Source organism: Myotis yumanensis, unplaced genomic scaffold (assembly GCF_028538775.1).
Source record: "Myotis yumanensis isolate MYYU_CA2020_CCGP unplaced genomic scaffold, mMyoYum1.0.hap1 SCAF_24, whole genome shotgun sequence".
NCBI classification, from domain to species: domain Eukaryota; kingdom Metazoa; phylum Chordata; class Mammalia; order Chiroptera; family Vespertilionidae; genus Myotis; species Myotis yumanensis.
The window spans coordinates 3,544,726-3,559,562 of record NW_027223775.1 but is presented as its reverse complement, the minus strand read 5'-3'; the positions used below and the strand labels follow the sequence as shown (position 1 = coordinate 3,559,562).

The 14,837-nt window shown below is 41.9% G+C and overlaps 1 protein-coding gene across 1 annotated transcript in view; it reads left to right on the top strand.

The window, feature by feature from the left end:
* The window catches only part of LOC139000641 (eukaryotic translation initiation factor 1A, X-chromosomal-like), a 43,899-nt gene extending 34,353 nt beyond the window's left edge, over positions 1-9,546 (top strand). The window contains exons 5-7 of the mRNA XM_070402783.1: positions 732-813; positions 2,803-2,894; positions 8,206-9,546. Of these exons, the coding sequence (XP_070258884.1) occupies positions 732-813; positions 2,803-2,894; positions 8,206-8,211 (180 nt within the window). The 3' untranslated portion in view covers positions 8,212-9,546. The remainder of the gene's footprint in view (positions 1-731; positions 814-2,802; positions 2,895-8,205) is intronic.
* The last annotated feature ends 5,291 nt before the right edge of the window (positions 9,547-14,837 follow it).

Sequence of the window (14,837 nt, the reverse complement as noted above, 5' to 3'; positions counted from 1 at the left end):
TAAATGACTCAGATTTTAAAAAATGGCCAAGTGTGAACATTTTAGGACATACTTTTAGGGGCATTTGCAATGGAAACGCCAAAAAAGAACATTTTATTTTTTATTTATTTATTTTTAAATATATTTTATTGATTTTTTACAGAGAGGAAGGGAGAGGGATAGAGTGATAGAAACATCGATGAGAGAGAAACATCGATCAGCTGCCTCCTGCACACCTCCCACTGGGGATGTGCCCGCAACCAAGGTACATGCCCTTGACTGGAATCGAACCTGGGACCTTTCAGTCTGCAGGCCAATGCTCTATCCACTGAGCCAAACCGGTTAGGGCAAAAGAACATTTTAAGTACAGATTTTTGGACTTCACCTCAGGTCTGTCAGTCTTTAGGAGATGTAACTACCTTTTTAAAAACCAAGTTAAGTGATCAGTGTGGAAGGGAAGCTGTCACACTGCAACTTTATTTTTCCTATTTTTCTCCCCCCACCCCTTTTCCTCTGTTATTAAAATGAATTATATAAGCAGTTTTTCTAGGCTATTTGTTAATCATTTTTTAGTCATTTATGAAAAATGATTCCATTTAATTAAATCCAAGGATATTTTAGGAATTTAGAGAGTTTGTAATAACAGTTAAGTGAGGTTTTCCTTAATGTGTTTAATTTGAAAGTAATTTATGAAACAATTGATGGTATTTTGGCAAAGCCCATTTTAAAAGCTATTTGTTTATCTCTATAAGGATAACAAAGCTGATGTAATTTTAAAGTACAATGCAGATGAAGCTAGAAGTCTGAAGGCATATGGCGAGCTTCCAGAACATGGTAATGTCAAAGTTATGTTTTCCTGTATTATTAGTATTGTTAGTCTGTTGGTGTTTTGGTGAAGCAGTTTTGATAGAATTCTGTCTTTTCTACGTATTTTTCATGTATGTAACTAACAAAAATTAGTTTCAAGTATGCCTATCTCTACTTCATAATATTTATACATTAGTAATAAAATTCTGTTTCTAGTAAACGTTGTTTTGATAGGGAGTTTAAAAAGTTTTAAGCTCTGAGCTTGTGTATAATTTATCTTTTTAGAAATATACTTTTGGTGATTTTAGAGAAAATGGGAGAGGGAGAGAGAGATAGGAACATCAATGATGAGAGAGAATCATTAATCGGCTGCCTCCTGCATGCTCTGGGCATGTGCCCTCATTGGGAATTGAACCATGACTGCCTGGTTCATAGATCAACACTCAATCACTGAGCCACTCTGGCCGGGCTATGTATAACTTCTGTTAAGAAAGTACATTTTGTTTAGTGTTTTTAACCGTTCTCAAAAGAGATTTATCAGTTTTCAAGTATATCAGTACAATTATGATACTGGTATTAGAGTTTTTGTTTTTTAATAAAAAAAAAATCCTCACCCAAGGATATGTTCATTGGTTTAAAAATAAGAGGGGGGGGGAGGGGAGAGAAGGGGAGGGGAGGGGAGGGAAGGGGAGGGGAGGACAGAGAGAAACACATTTATCAGCTGCCTCCAGTATGTGCTGTGACCAGGGATTGAACCCACAACGTGGGTATGTGCCCCAATCGGTAATCAAACCTGCAACCCTTCAGTTTATGTGGTGCAATCAACTGAGCCATACTGGCCAGGGTTGTGTGTACTTTTTAACAGATACTTCTTTTCATTTTTTTTTCAATCTTGACCCAAAAATATGCTTATTGATTTTAGAGAGATGGAGAGGAAGAGGTAGGGCAGAGGATGGGAGGAAGGAGGAGTAGGGGAAATAGAGAGCTAGAGAGATAGATATCAATGTGAGAGAACATTGATTGGTTGCTTTTCATATGTACCCTGAATGGGGATAACACCCGCAACCTTTTGGTATATGGGAAGAGCCATGCTAGCCAGAGCTATTTCTTTTTATACTTAATGGCCACTTAAAAATATAAAGTTTCTTAAGATTAAGTGTACTATTTCCACAGTCACATTTTTCACTTGGCAGCTATTTTATTTACTTGTTTTACTTCATTGCATTTAGTAATGAAAATATAAGATCTTTACATAAACATGAAAATTTTGATAAAATTATTTGTATTTAAAATATCAGACCAGTATTTCCTCTTTCAGGTATATTGCTTAGACCAGCAATTTAAAACCATTGCCCCAGAAATTTTTAAAACATACAGTATCTACCTGACTATTTACTCAGGGTACTGACCTGTTTTTCACCAGATTGTCAAATTTAAAAATGACAACAGCTAACACAATACTGTCCAGTATAAATGAATAAAAATTACACCTTTTTTTTTTATCAGATTGGGAAAAAATACATAACATATTTTTTGATATACTGCAGCATTTTAGTAATTGGTTGAAAATTGCTGGCTAAAGGGATAAGCATGATTTGACCAAGTCTTTTTAATTGATTTGGTTAAGTCTTTCTTTGGTGAATGAGTTATTCTTAGTTAGGAACACTTTACATGCGCAGAGGAAGTTATCATGTTTTCAATTCCATTTTGAGGCAAATTGGGAAGTGCAAGAGCTATGTTAGTGTGATTAGAACTTGCCTGCCTTTCTTATAATACCTTTCTGAACAAAATAAAACTATAGTACATATAGTCTTCATTATAATTAGTTAGTGAACCCTCTGGGAGTTTTGTTGTGAATTTGCTCTGTGATGAATTCTTCGAAGTTAGGAAGATAATTTGTTTTTTGTAATGAAACATTTATATTGTAGTAGCACTTGTAAGAGTCGTCTTCTACAGTTTGATATTTTGTATCAGATCTGATAACATCTTGATATATATTTATTATCATATCTTTAGCTAAAATCAATGAAACAGATACATTTGGTCCTGGAGATGATGATGAAATTCAGTTTGATGACATTGGAGATGATGATGAAGATATTGATGATGTAAGTAGTAGATAAATCCTGTGGGGGTTTTGTTTGTTTTATTAATGTATAAGGAAACCAGATGTTTCCCCTAATTTACTTTAATCTAAGAATGTTGAACACTTAAATTCAGTGATTTGAAAGCTTGTTCATGAATCTGAATATCTACATTAATAAAAGAGAAACATGCAAATTAGTGTCACACCACTACCCTTCCCATTGGCTAATCAGGGTGATATGCAAATTAACTGCCAGCCAAGATGACGGCTGGCAGCTAGGCAGCTTGAAGCGAACATGAGACTTGCTTGCTTCAGTGATGGAGGACTCCAGCGTTCCCCGCCTGCCACTGCCGGCCTCTGAGCTTGCAGTTTGAAACATTGTTACAAATATAGAAGCTAAACAAAACCCCAGAAACCTGCTTTCAGCTAGCCAGGATCTCAGAGCTGGAGTTGAAACAGTGTTTCGATTATAGAACCCAAACAAACCAGATATCTGCTTTCAGCAGCCGAGGCCTCAGAGCTGGAGCCAAGCCTCAGAGCTAAAGCTGGCCCAGAATAAAAAAAAAAGGAAAAAAGGAGCTATTGGGAGCTTCAGTCACCCGCCAGCCTGAAAACAGCCCTCAGCTCCTCACCCAGACTGGCCAGGCACCCCAATGGGGACCCCCACCCTGAAGGGGGTGTGACCAGATGCAAACAGCCATCAGCCTCTCACCCAGGCTGGCCAGGCACCCCAGTGGGGACCCTGACCCTGATACAGGACACCCTTCAGGGCAAACCAGCTGGCCCCCAACCGTGCACAAGGCCTCTATCCTATATAGTAAAAGGGTATTATGCCTCCCAGCACTGGGATCAGCGGAGCCGCGAGGCCTCCCGGCACTGGGATCAGCGTGACGGGGGGCAGCGACCAAACCCCCTGATCACCCTGCGGCTCTGTGTGTGACAGGGGGCGGGGCCACAACCTCCCTATCCGCCCTGCTCTGTTCGTGACAGGGGAAGGTGCTCCAACCCCCTGGTCAGCCCTGCTCTGTGCCTGATAGGGGGAGCTCCCCAACCCCCTGATCGCCCTGTGGCTCTGTGTGTGACAGGGTGCGGCGCCCCAACCCCCTGATTGGCCCTGCTCTGTGTGTGACAGGGTGTAGCGCCCCAACCCCCTGCCCCCACGGGCCCTGCTCTGTGTGTGACGGGTAGAGCCATAACCTCCCCATCGGTCCTGCTCTGTGGGTAATAGAGGGCCACGCCCCAACCCCCTGCTCGGCCCTGCTTTGTGCGTGACAGGATACGGAGCCCCAACCCCCCCCACCCCCCCCCCGATGGTCCCTGCTCTGTGAGTGACAGGAGCCAGCGCCCCAACCCCCTGATTGGCCCTGCTCTGTGCGTGACAGGATGGCGCCGCAACCTCCTCGTCGACCCTGCCTTGAGTGTGACGGGGCGGTGCCCCAACCCCCAATTGGCCCTACCCTGAGCATGACAGGTTGGCATCACAACCTCCCGATCCGCCCTGCTCTGTGCATGACAGGGGGCGGTGCCCCAACTACCTAATCAGCCCTGCTCTGAGCCTCACCAGCGGCTGCATCTAGGGATTGGGCCTGCCTTCTGCCCCTGGGAAGCAGGCCTAAGCCAGCAGGTCGTTATCTCCTGAGGGGTCCCAGACTGCTGCGGGAGGTCACCCCCTCTCCCCCCTGAGTGCACAAATTTTTGTGCACCGGGCCTCTAGTTCATTAATATTCAGAAACCAACTAGTTTAACTTTTATTCTTTAAGAAACCTTATAATACTTTGAAACATTTCTTTCTAAAATGATCAGATTAGTTTTGACAGTGGGTAGTCCGTAATGATAACTCGGTTAAGAGTATCTGCAGAGATAGCTATTAAGAAATATTGCAAATGATTTTGAGAATGTTTTTTCTTAAATGAAATGTTAAAAGAAGAATATTATTTGAATCCATTTGCTGAAGCATTGAAATTGTAATATATTTTAAAAATCTTGTTAAAATAGAGGCCTCTTTGATCAAAGTATGTATTGAGATTACACTATTCTTATTGGCCAAATTTATGTTTGCAGTATGTATGTGTCTATATGTGAATATTTTCCTATCCTTTCCATTTCCTTTTTCTGAATATGCTTTAAAATGTACATAACATTAGGAACTAATGTAATAAATATTGATAGATGAAAAGAGGGATAGATGTGAATGATCATGTGTAGAAGTATTTAAACTGTATACCCTTGGTGGTGGGTATATGGTATTCTCTTGAATTTTAAGTTCTTTTAACTCCTGAATGTCTGAAAATATTATTAATAAAGATGTTGGTGATTGAGAAATCTGGAGATCCCTGTTCTAGATCTTTGACTCCCAATCACTTGTGGTGTCCAACTTACATTTTCCCAAGGCCTTGAATCTTTGAAAAGCTCTGTTAATTTTGCTGCACAACCTTTGTGCTACATTTTTTAAAATTTCATCTAAGTATTTAAATACTCATTATATTTATTTACTTACTTTAAAGAATATTGCAAATTTAATTTTAAATAATGGTGCTATGTTTTTTGGTTTTTTTTTTAAAATTGTTAACACTGCTCTGGCTGGCTTGACTCAGTGGTTAGGGCATCAGTCTAAGCACTAGAAAATTGTGGGTTCAATCCCAGCCTGGGTGAGGGTGTGTATGGGAGGCAACCAATTAATGTGTTTCTCTTTCTCTTTCCTTTTCTCATCCTCTCCATTTACTCTAAAACAGAGAGAGAGAAAAAAAAAAATCAGTGGAAATAATATGCATGGGTAAGGATTAACAAAAAGAAAAAAAAAATTGTTGGCATTATTAGAGATGTCCCCTCTTTCACCTCTTTGCCTCCTTAAAACCCCCATTCTGAAGGCCTTCACCACATTATCTGTATCCATTGGCTATGAATATGTCGTAAGTGTTTCCCTCCACGTCCTGCGTGGTTCAGGGTTCGGGTCTGGAAGTGGAGCCGCACACAAATGAAATATAAAAGACACAAGATAATTTGGGAATATTGGGGGACCAGGCGAGCAAGTCCAACTCAGGGAGAAGGACTTCCACTGTGCTCAGGCCTCACCAAGCTTTTATAGTGAGAGGTAAACAAGGTAGTGATTACCATAGTTACACAGTTCTTGTGAGTTTCACTTGTTTTGACCATGGTTACACTTCCTGCACTTCCTCATCCATTAGCTTTCCCAGATAAGACTAGGGAGTGTTATAAGGTCAAGCCTAATTATGCTAAGAGGAATGTGCCCTTTAAGCTAGGACTTGTTTGTGACTTTGCCAGCAGGCCAGTCTGAGGCTTAACCCTATATCAGTTTCCCACATGAATATATACATATATGTTCTTAGGCTAATTTCTTCCAGCCCTCCACATCCTCATGCTCTCTGTCTTTATTATTTTGTTGAGATTTCTGGTTTTCAAACTATAGCTTTAGTACAGAGGTATTAAAAAACCTAAGCCTGAGTAAAGTGTAAGCTATACTATCACCTCATTTTTAAGCATACTATATTCCTCCTGTTTATTCCATCTCTCAACATACAATGTCTCTAGCCACTGCACAAAAGGGGCAGGGGAGCTAGCTGTTGTGGGTGTCATCTGGGCACCATCCATTCCAGGTCAGGCACATGCCTGGGTTATCGGTTTGATCCCCGTAGGGTGTGTACAGGAGGCAGCTAATCTATTTTTCTTTCTCACATCAATGTTTCTTTTTCTACCTCTCCATTCCTCTCTCTAAAAATCAGTGAGAAAAATTTTAAAAGATGGGAAGGTGAAAATGGGGACATCTGTAATAATATAAACAATAAAAAGTAAAGAAAAAAGAGGAAGGAGATGCTAAACAATTTAACACCTTTTGTACCGCATAGAAATCTCTAAGACATACGCCAGGGACTGCACGTTATTTAAATCATCAAATTACACTTTAGGTGTCGTTTTTCAATAATTATAACATTTTTATTTACAAAAACAATGAAAGTTCCTAGTACTTTTTAACGTATGATACTGCGTAAAACATTTTCCTCTATGAAGAGGGGCCAAACAAAATTTACATAAGTATCTAGATTTGCTCTTTTTTCCATGGGCGTGAAAAACGAGAAAACTCGTGAGCAGTCCTTAACAGATGGCACGCGAAACACAAGAAAACTCGTGAGCGGTACGAAAGGTGTTAAGATTTGCCAACAGATGGTAATTGAGAAAAATTTGGTATACAGATTTCCTGTTTAAAAGGATTTATTTTCTAGATCAATAGTTCCCAATGTGGGGCACATGCCCCACAGGGAGCAGTTCGATTTTTTAAAAAAATATATTTTATTGATTTGAGAGAGAGAAACAGAGATTTGTTGTTCCATGCAGTCATTGATTGCTTCTTGTATGTGCCCTGACTGGGGACTGAACCCACACCTTGGCATCCTGGGACGATGCTCTAACCAACTGTGCTCCCTGACCAAGGCCAGTTTGATTTTTAAGGGAGGGCAATTCGAGAATGAGTTATTAACAGTGAAATTTTTGCATTTCTTATGGTTCTAGTGGCCTCATATACAGTATATAAATATACTAGAGGCCCATTGCATGAAGAGATTCATGCAATAGGCCTTTCTTCCCCTGGCTGCTGGCACCGGTTTTCCTCCGGCACCCGGGACCCAGGCCTTTGGTTCAGCCGCAGCTAGGCTTGGCTTCTCCCCTCTTGCCACAGCGAGGTTTGGATTCTCTACTGCAACCACAGCGAGGCTTGGCTTCTCCTCTGTGGCTGCAGCGGAGAAGCCAAGCCTCTTCAGTCTTCAGTCTTCACTATGAGCCTGCGTATGCAAATTAACCACCATCTTTGCTGGGTTAATTTGCATAGTCGCTCTGATTGGCTGGTGGGCATAGCGGAGTGACACCAATTTGCATGTTTCTCTTTTATTAGTGTAGATATTGTGACATTTATGCATTTCAATTCTCTAGTATATGTTTTGAAACTTTATTTGCTATTTTTTCGTATTACTTCATATTACTATTTTTTAAACAGTTTCTTAGTGATTTCTGCGTCAGTTCTTCAACTTTCCGTCGTTCTTTTATTTTTCTCTTTCATGGATGCTGTGTTCTTTGGAAGCTTGTTTAGACCAAGTTAATGACCTTTTAGGCTTCCTGCACATGAATAGTTCATTTTTTGAATAATAAGACTTATATGTCACGTGGGGTGGGGAGGGACCATCAGGATTTTAGAGATGCTTAGGTGGGGCATGGCCAAAAATGGTTGGGAACCACTGTTCTAGATTATCTAAGGTTCTTATTCAGTAGACTGTTTTATTATAAGAATTATTTTAACATGAATCTGATGTTCTTCTCACTTACAGATCTAAATTGAACTTAAAGTTTCAAAGTATTTGTTCCATAGTTTGGATTTTGGCCATCACCTGTCAAGAAGACTAAAACTTCAGGATAATTGCAGTTTGCTAACACACACTGATTTGTTTTCATTGTTTTAAAGTACTTATTATCTTTAAATGAGCTGTTAACACTTTATTCTTTTGATGTAATGGAACTTAGGGATAAAAGATCACCAGGTCTGCTGTTAAAACATAGAAAGGAGAGGGGGGAAGAGAGAGAGAGAATGAATAAAGTAAATGTTTTCCAGTTAATGGATATTTTGACTAAATTGCTTTATCTTTAGGTCAGTGATAAGTCCTAGTCCCAAGTAATTTTTTTTTCAGCCTTTCTGTATGTTACCTAGATATTCTCTTTAATTTCTTTTTTTTTTTTTTAACAGTATGAACTGGTGATTATAATAGAATCAGGGACATAGAAAGGGAATGGACTGACTATTTTTGGGGGGGGAAGGGGTGTGGGGATGCGGGAAGAGATTGGACAATAATCGTGCACCTATGGATGAGACAGTGGGTCTTCTCTTTAATTTCTGATAAAAATTTGAGGAAGATAGAAATCTACATTTGAAGTTAAGAAAAGGGGCTATTTTTTAATATTTCTGTAACTGGGTACTGTATTTTCAAACTGATAAAAGGATTATCATTTTTCATCTCATGCTGTCATAAATAACTAGCATTTATAAACTGCTTATTTTAGAACATGGCGTTGAGTAGCAGTTTTTAATTTATATGATGAGTATTTGCAAAAATTCAATGCTAGATAGTAACTCAAAATTGGAAGTACTGATATACTAGTCAAAAGTGTTTTTTACTTAATGTGTACAAATTTCTTAAAAAAGACAACTTTTTTGCCAAAACCGGTTTGGCTCAGTGGATAGAGTGTCAGCCTGCGGACTGAAAGGTCCCAGGTTCGATTCCGGTCAAGGGCATGTACCTGGGTTGCGGGCACATCCCCAGTAGGGGGTGTGCAGGAGGCAGCTGATCGATGTTTCTCTCTCATCGATGTTTCTAACTCTCTATCCCTCTCCCTTCCTCTCTGTAAAAAATCAATAAAATATATTTAAAAAAAAAAAAGATAACTTTTAATGGCCAAATAAGGAGAATAGTTTGTACTATACCAAAAAGTTGTTAAAATGTGTCATCTTATTTTCAAAACTCATGCGTTTGTTACCTATAGTTTTGAGCTTTATGAACAATTAAATTACAATGTATAAGTGAAAAATTAATTCTATAATAAACTGGTATAAGGAAAAGGATGGGATCACAGCTAAGAAATATAATAAAATGTCCATTGGGTATATTTTGGCCTTAGTTTGTGTTACTGGTGTATTTTATTGTGTGAACCAATTTTTTGTGTATATTTTATTAGGAATTTATACTATGACCTTCCTTTTTAATATTTCGTTCATTTTGAAACATAGTAAAATGAAATTAAGGAGGGGCTAAATAGGAACCACAATTAAGTCTTATACAACTGGAATAGAAAAGGTTTGTTAAGTGGTTTAGAAACATCACTTTTTTCAGAGGGTTTTTTTCAGCAGAGAAAATTAAAGGGAATGTCTTCATCTGGTTTTAATTATTTCCTATATAATAAAAGGCTAATATGCTAATTGACCAAATGGCAGAATGACTGGTCACTACGACACGCACTGACCAATAGGAGCAGACGCTTAATGCAGAGTCTGCCCCCTGGTGGTCAGTGCGCTCCCACAGGAGGAGCGCCACCCAGCCCAAAGCCAGGCTCATGTTTGGTGAGTGCAGCTGCAGTGGTGGGAGCCTCCTGCCTCCACAGCACTTGGACATCCCCCAAGGGCTTCTGACTGCTAGAGGGCATGAGCTGAGCTGGGGATCTCCCTGTCCCACCTCTTCCCCCTCAACCCCCCATGCATTAATGTCTTGCACCGGGCCTTTAATATATAAAGTAGACTACATCTTTATATAATTACATATATAAAGAACAAATACAAATATGATTACATATTCATATGGTTTCATGCCGTGTGTGGAGAGTCTGATTGTGTACAAGCTGCTGTGGAGGTGCATACCCCATGAAGCAGATTTTCCTGCAGTGGAGCTTTGTGCCTACCAAAATCTCTCTGGATATGCAGCTTGTGAAGCTACTTTGATCCTTCTGTGATGTCTGAAGCTGGCTTCTCGGTTCATCTTTTCTGAGGCCTTTTGGGAGGGATTCAGTTGCAGGTCAGTATCAACCTCTGCCTTTGACTGGCCCTGAACAATCTGTTCCAATCTGTTCAGAGCTACAAAGTGATCCACAACCTGTGGCTGCCTCTGCTGGGTTTGTGGAGAAGGACAAAGTTGCACATGAAAGTTGTCTTCCCCCTGCATCGAGCCTAGGGGCTGATCAGCAAAAGCCCAAGGCACCCTGAGATCTGCCTCCATCAGTCTTCACCTTCGGGTTGTCTATTAGGCTTAGTCACTGAAAGAGCCTTTGTGGTACTTGAGTTGCATACGATAGGTTCTCAGTGTGTCACCAGATAGGGGCAAGTGGTGTTCAGATTGATACATGTTCAAGTTGAATGACAGTGCTGGGTGAGGCTACTAATTAAATGGCTTTGGGTATATCAGGTCTAGCTGCCATCTGCTAGGTGCTTGCACACCTTTATGGTGGGACAGGGTCTCAGAAAATTGTCAGGGTGAGGTCAGCAGGATTATCAGGACCAAATAGCCCAAGATTTGGCTATGTGAAGAGAAGTTCTGCACTGGTTGGGAGTCAGAGCTCAATATGATGGGGCCTGTAGTCAGGATGGTGGGGCTATCAGATTTCTCATTCAAGGGTGGTGTTGCTGGTGAGATTCAAGGAAAAGTGGGGCAAATAGCCCCTGCCCCAAAGCCATACAGCTAACTCACTGACAGCCACTGAGTTTGTACCGAGCTCTGTATCTGGACCCAGGCTGTAAAGTATAACATGTTTATCATAGGTTTATTTAACTATTTTGGATTTTGGTCTACTGCTGGTAACTGAAACCATGGGAAGTGAATCTGCAGATAAGGAAAACTGTACTCCTCAGCAGGCTTTAAGCTCCATAGAGTTGGGTGAGAGAATCCAGCGGTAGAGCTATTGCTTTACCCTAGGCCAGTGGTCAGCAAACCGCGGCTCACAAGCCACATGCGGCTCTTTGGCCCTTTGAGTGTGGCTCTTCTACAAAATACCACGTGCAGGCGTGCACATGCGCAAAAGTCAGTTTTTGGCCTGGGCGAGTATCTTGAAGAAGTGTTGTTAGAAGAAGTGGGGTGTGTCGTTTGGTGAGGCAATGGGAGATGCAGGGCAGGTGGGCCGCGGGATACACAACATGAGGGAGGCATGCGCGACTCATGCGTGAATTGAGTGAGACTGGCTACAAGATGAGTGTGGATAGGAGAATTGGAAGGGGTCGACCTCAGCAAACGTACCTTAATCAGATTGAAGATGTTTTTAGCAAAGGCCAGGTTAGGAGTACCCTAATTAAGATAATAACAATGTACCTAACTATATAGTTTAAGTTTAAAAAATTTGGCTCTCAAAAGAAATTTCAATCATTGTACTGTTGATATTTGGCTCTGTTGACTAATGAGTTTGCTGACCACTTCCTTAGGCTGATATGCTAAGGAGATGAGTGTACCACCCAAGAAAGATGGTGTCTGTGGTGTGGGAGAGGGACTTATCACAGGGATCCTAATGGCTATTCTTTCAGCTCTTTCCCCAGAAACAAACCCCAGTCTCTCCTGATGTGACTATTTGTCCTTTGCCCTTCCTCTACTGGTCTCAGGGTAAGTGGCTGTGAACAGAATTTGTCAAAGCACAGATTACTGATACATTTAAGATAATATAACCTAACAAGGTGAACATTTCCAAAATTAATGAAAAAAGTAAATTCAAGCAGAACAAGGATTAATCACATGAAACTAAACTGAGGTGTTTGGTTATAAATTGTTATGACTTATTTAAAATATTCTGGTTTAATATTTCACTTGTCCATATTAAAGTATTTTTTCCAAGTTATTTGTGACATGATCATTTGGTAAAAGACGTCTTTGTAAACAAAGATATGTTTTTCTTGTTTAATTTCTCCAGAATTTGGAAACTATTTTTTTCATGGCAATATAGTTATTTATTAGAGGCCCGGTGCACAAAATTTGTGCACTCAGGGTTGGGGGGATCCCTCAGCCTGGCCTGTGCCCTCTCGCAGTCTGGGACCCCTCAAGGGATGTCATCCTGCTGGCTTAGGCTTGCTCCCTGGAGGATTGAACTTAAGCTGGGAGTCAGACATCCTTCTGGCAGTCTGGGAGCCCTTGCCAGTGTGGGAACAGGCTTAGGCTACAGTCGGACATCCTTAACACTGCTGAGGATGTGGGAGAGGCTCTCCCCACCACCACTGTGCTGGCAGCCGTCAGCCTGGCTTGTGGTTAAGCAGAGCTCCCCTTGTGGGAATGCACTGACCACCAGGGGGCAGCTCCTGCATTGATTTTCTGCCCCTTGTGGTCAGTGTGAGTCATAGTAACCAATCATTCCCAGTCATTCTGCTGTTAGGGTCAATTTGCATATTACCCTTTTATTATATAGGATAGAGGCGTGGCACATGGGTGGAAGCCAGCTGTTTTGCCCTGAAGGGTGTCCTGGATCAGGGTGGGGGTCCCCTTGAGGTGCCTGGCCAGCCTGTGTGAGGGGCTGAGGGCTGTTTTCAGGCTGGCCACACCCCCTTCAGAGTGGGGGTCCCTACTGGGGTGCCTGGCCAGCCTGGATGAGGGGCTGATGGCCGTTTTCAGGCTGGCCATGCCCACCGGTGACCCATACTCCCAGCCTCTCCTTTTCTTTTTTTTTTTTTTTTTCCAGCCCCTCGAGTCAAGGCCAGGGTGGGCTGGAAGCAGGTATCTGGGATTTATTTATCTTCTATAATTGAAATTTTGTAGACTTGAATGGAACCCAGTGCCAGCCAGGGCAGGCAGAAGCTTGGCTTTCTCCATCGCCAGGGGCAACCCAAGCCTCCTGCTCACTCCTATTCTTCTAATAGGGCACAAGTGGAAATATTGACTATGTTATTAAGGATTTTTTTTTAATGTCATATTTTTGTTACTTATGCATTGACTCAGGTAAACTTGAGAAGATTGACTTGGTATCTTGATTACAAGTTTCCAGCAAAAGTATATGTAGTCAATCACTATTCTTTCTGTACTTATTTAAATCATCAGGTTGAGTCTAATGTAACATTTTTATTATTATCCTTGGTAAAATTTATATTTGTCTCTTTTTATATTAGATTCTAATCCTGCTCATTGTTCTATGGCTTTTGTTATATACTGTAGTTTTCCCTTATTAACAGGGCTACATTCTGAGACTTCAGTGGGTAATACTAAACTTTAAATAAACTACATTTTTTTCATAGACATATCTATATAATAAAAAGCCAGGGTCATAAGGACCAAAGGCTCGACCATACTGGAAGTCAGTGACAACCCAGCACTGACTGGGGTCGCTGCAGGTGCCCCAACCCAGCACTGACTGCCTAGGGGGCTTCGGATCAGGCCCAAAAAGAGGCCTGCAGAGAGAGAGGCAGAGTCTGATCTGTAGCCCCTATCGAAGCCGTTGATCAGAACTTGCCTGTCTTTCTCTCCTGGCCTGGCCAACATCTGTGCCTCCATTTCTCTCCAAGCCTCCACCCGGGGCTGCTGATCAGCCCCACCTTTCTGATTAGACCCTGTTGATAGGCCCAGAGATGCCGACTGGCATAGAAACTGACCAATCAGAACCAAATGTGGGTGAATATAAGGAGCCAATGGCTGCCTAGGAGGCTGAGCTTTTGAAGCTGACTGGCATAGAAATTGACCAATCAGAACCAATTTGGCTGGCAGAGGAGGGCAGTTGGGGACAAGATCAGGCCTTCAGGAGAGGGCAGTTGGGGGCGATCAGGCAGGCAGGTAGAGGGGTGAGGGGCAATCAGGCAGGCAGGCAGGTGAATGGTTAGGAGCCAGTGGTCCCAGATTGGGATTGGGCCTAAACTGATGATTTGACACCCCCTGGGTCCTTAATTGGACCAGGCTTCTATATTTATTTATTTATTTATTTTAGGGGCCCAGGCTTCTGTTTTTATTTATTTGTTCATTTGTTTGTTTGTTTGTTTATTTTAGGGGCCCAGTGCACACAATTTTGTGAACTGGTAGGGTCCCTAGTGGCTGCCGGCCGAGGCCTCCCTCCCTTCCCCTGGCCGTCCCACCCCCTGGTCGAACTCACAGATGAATTCCCGGATGAGAGGACAATTTGCATACTATGCTTTTATTGTAGGATACTTACTAGTGCCCCGGTGCATGGATTTGTTCATATTGAAAGGAAATTAATTAGAAGGTGCCTAGCAGGGTGGGACTGAGTGAGATGGACTGGACATGCCCTGGAGCCAACCTTTCACGGTCACTCCCTGGCCAGCTGCACCTGGGGTTGTGCCATAGCTTGAAAGGCCTTTGATGAGTGAGCAGGGTCCCTCCAGCAGGTGGGATCCCTTGGCCTGACCTGCACAGATAGGGCTTAAACTGGCTCTCCGACATCCCCCGAGGTCCGGATTGTGAGAAGGCGGTTCTCAGATGACGTACCTTGGAAATAGGCTTCCTCCTCT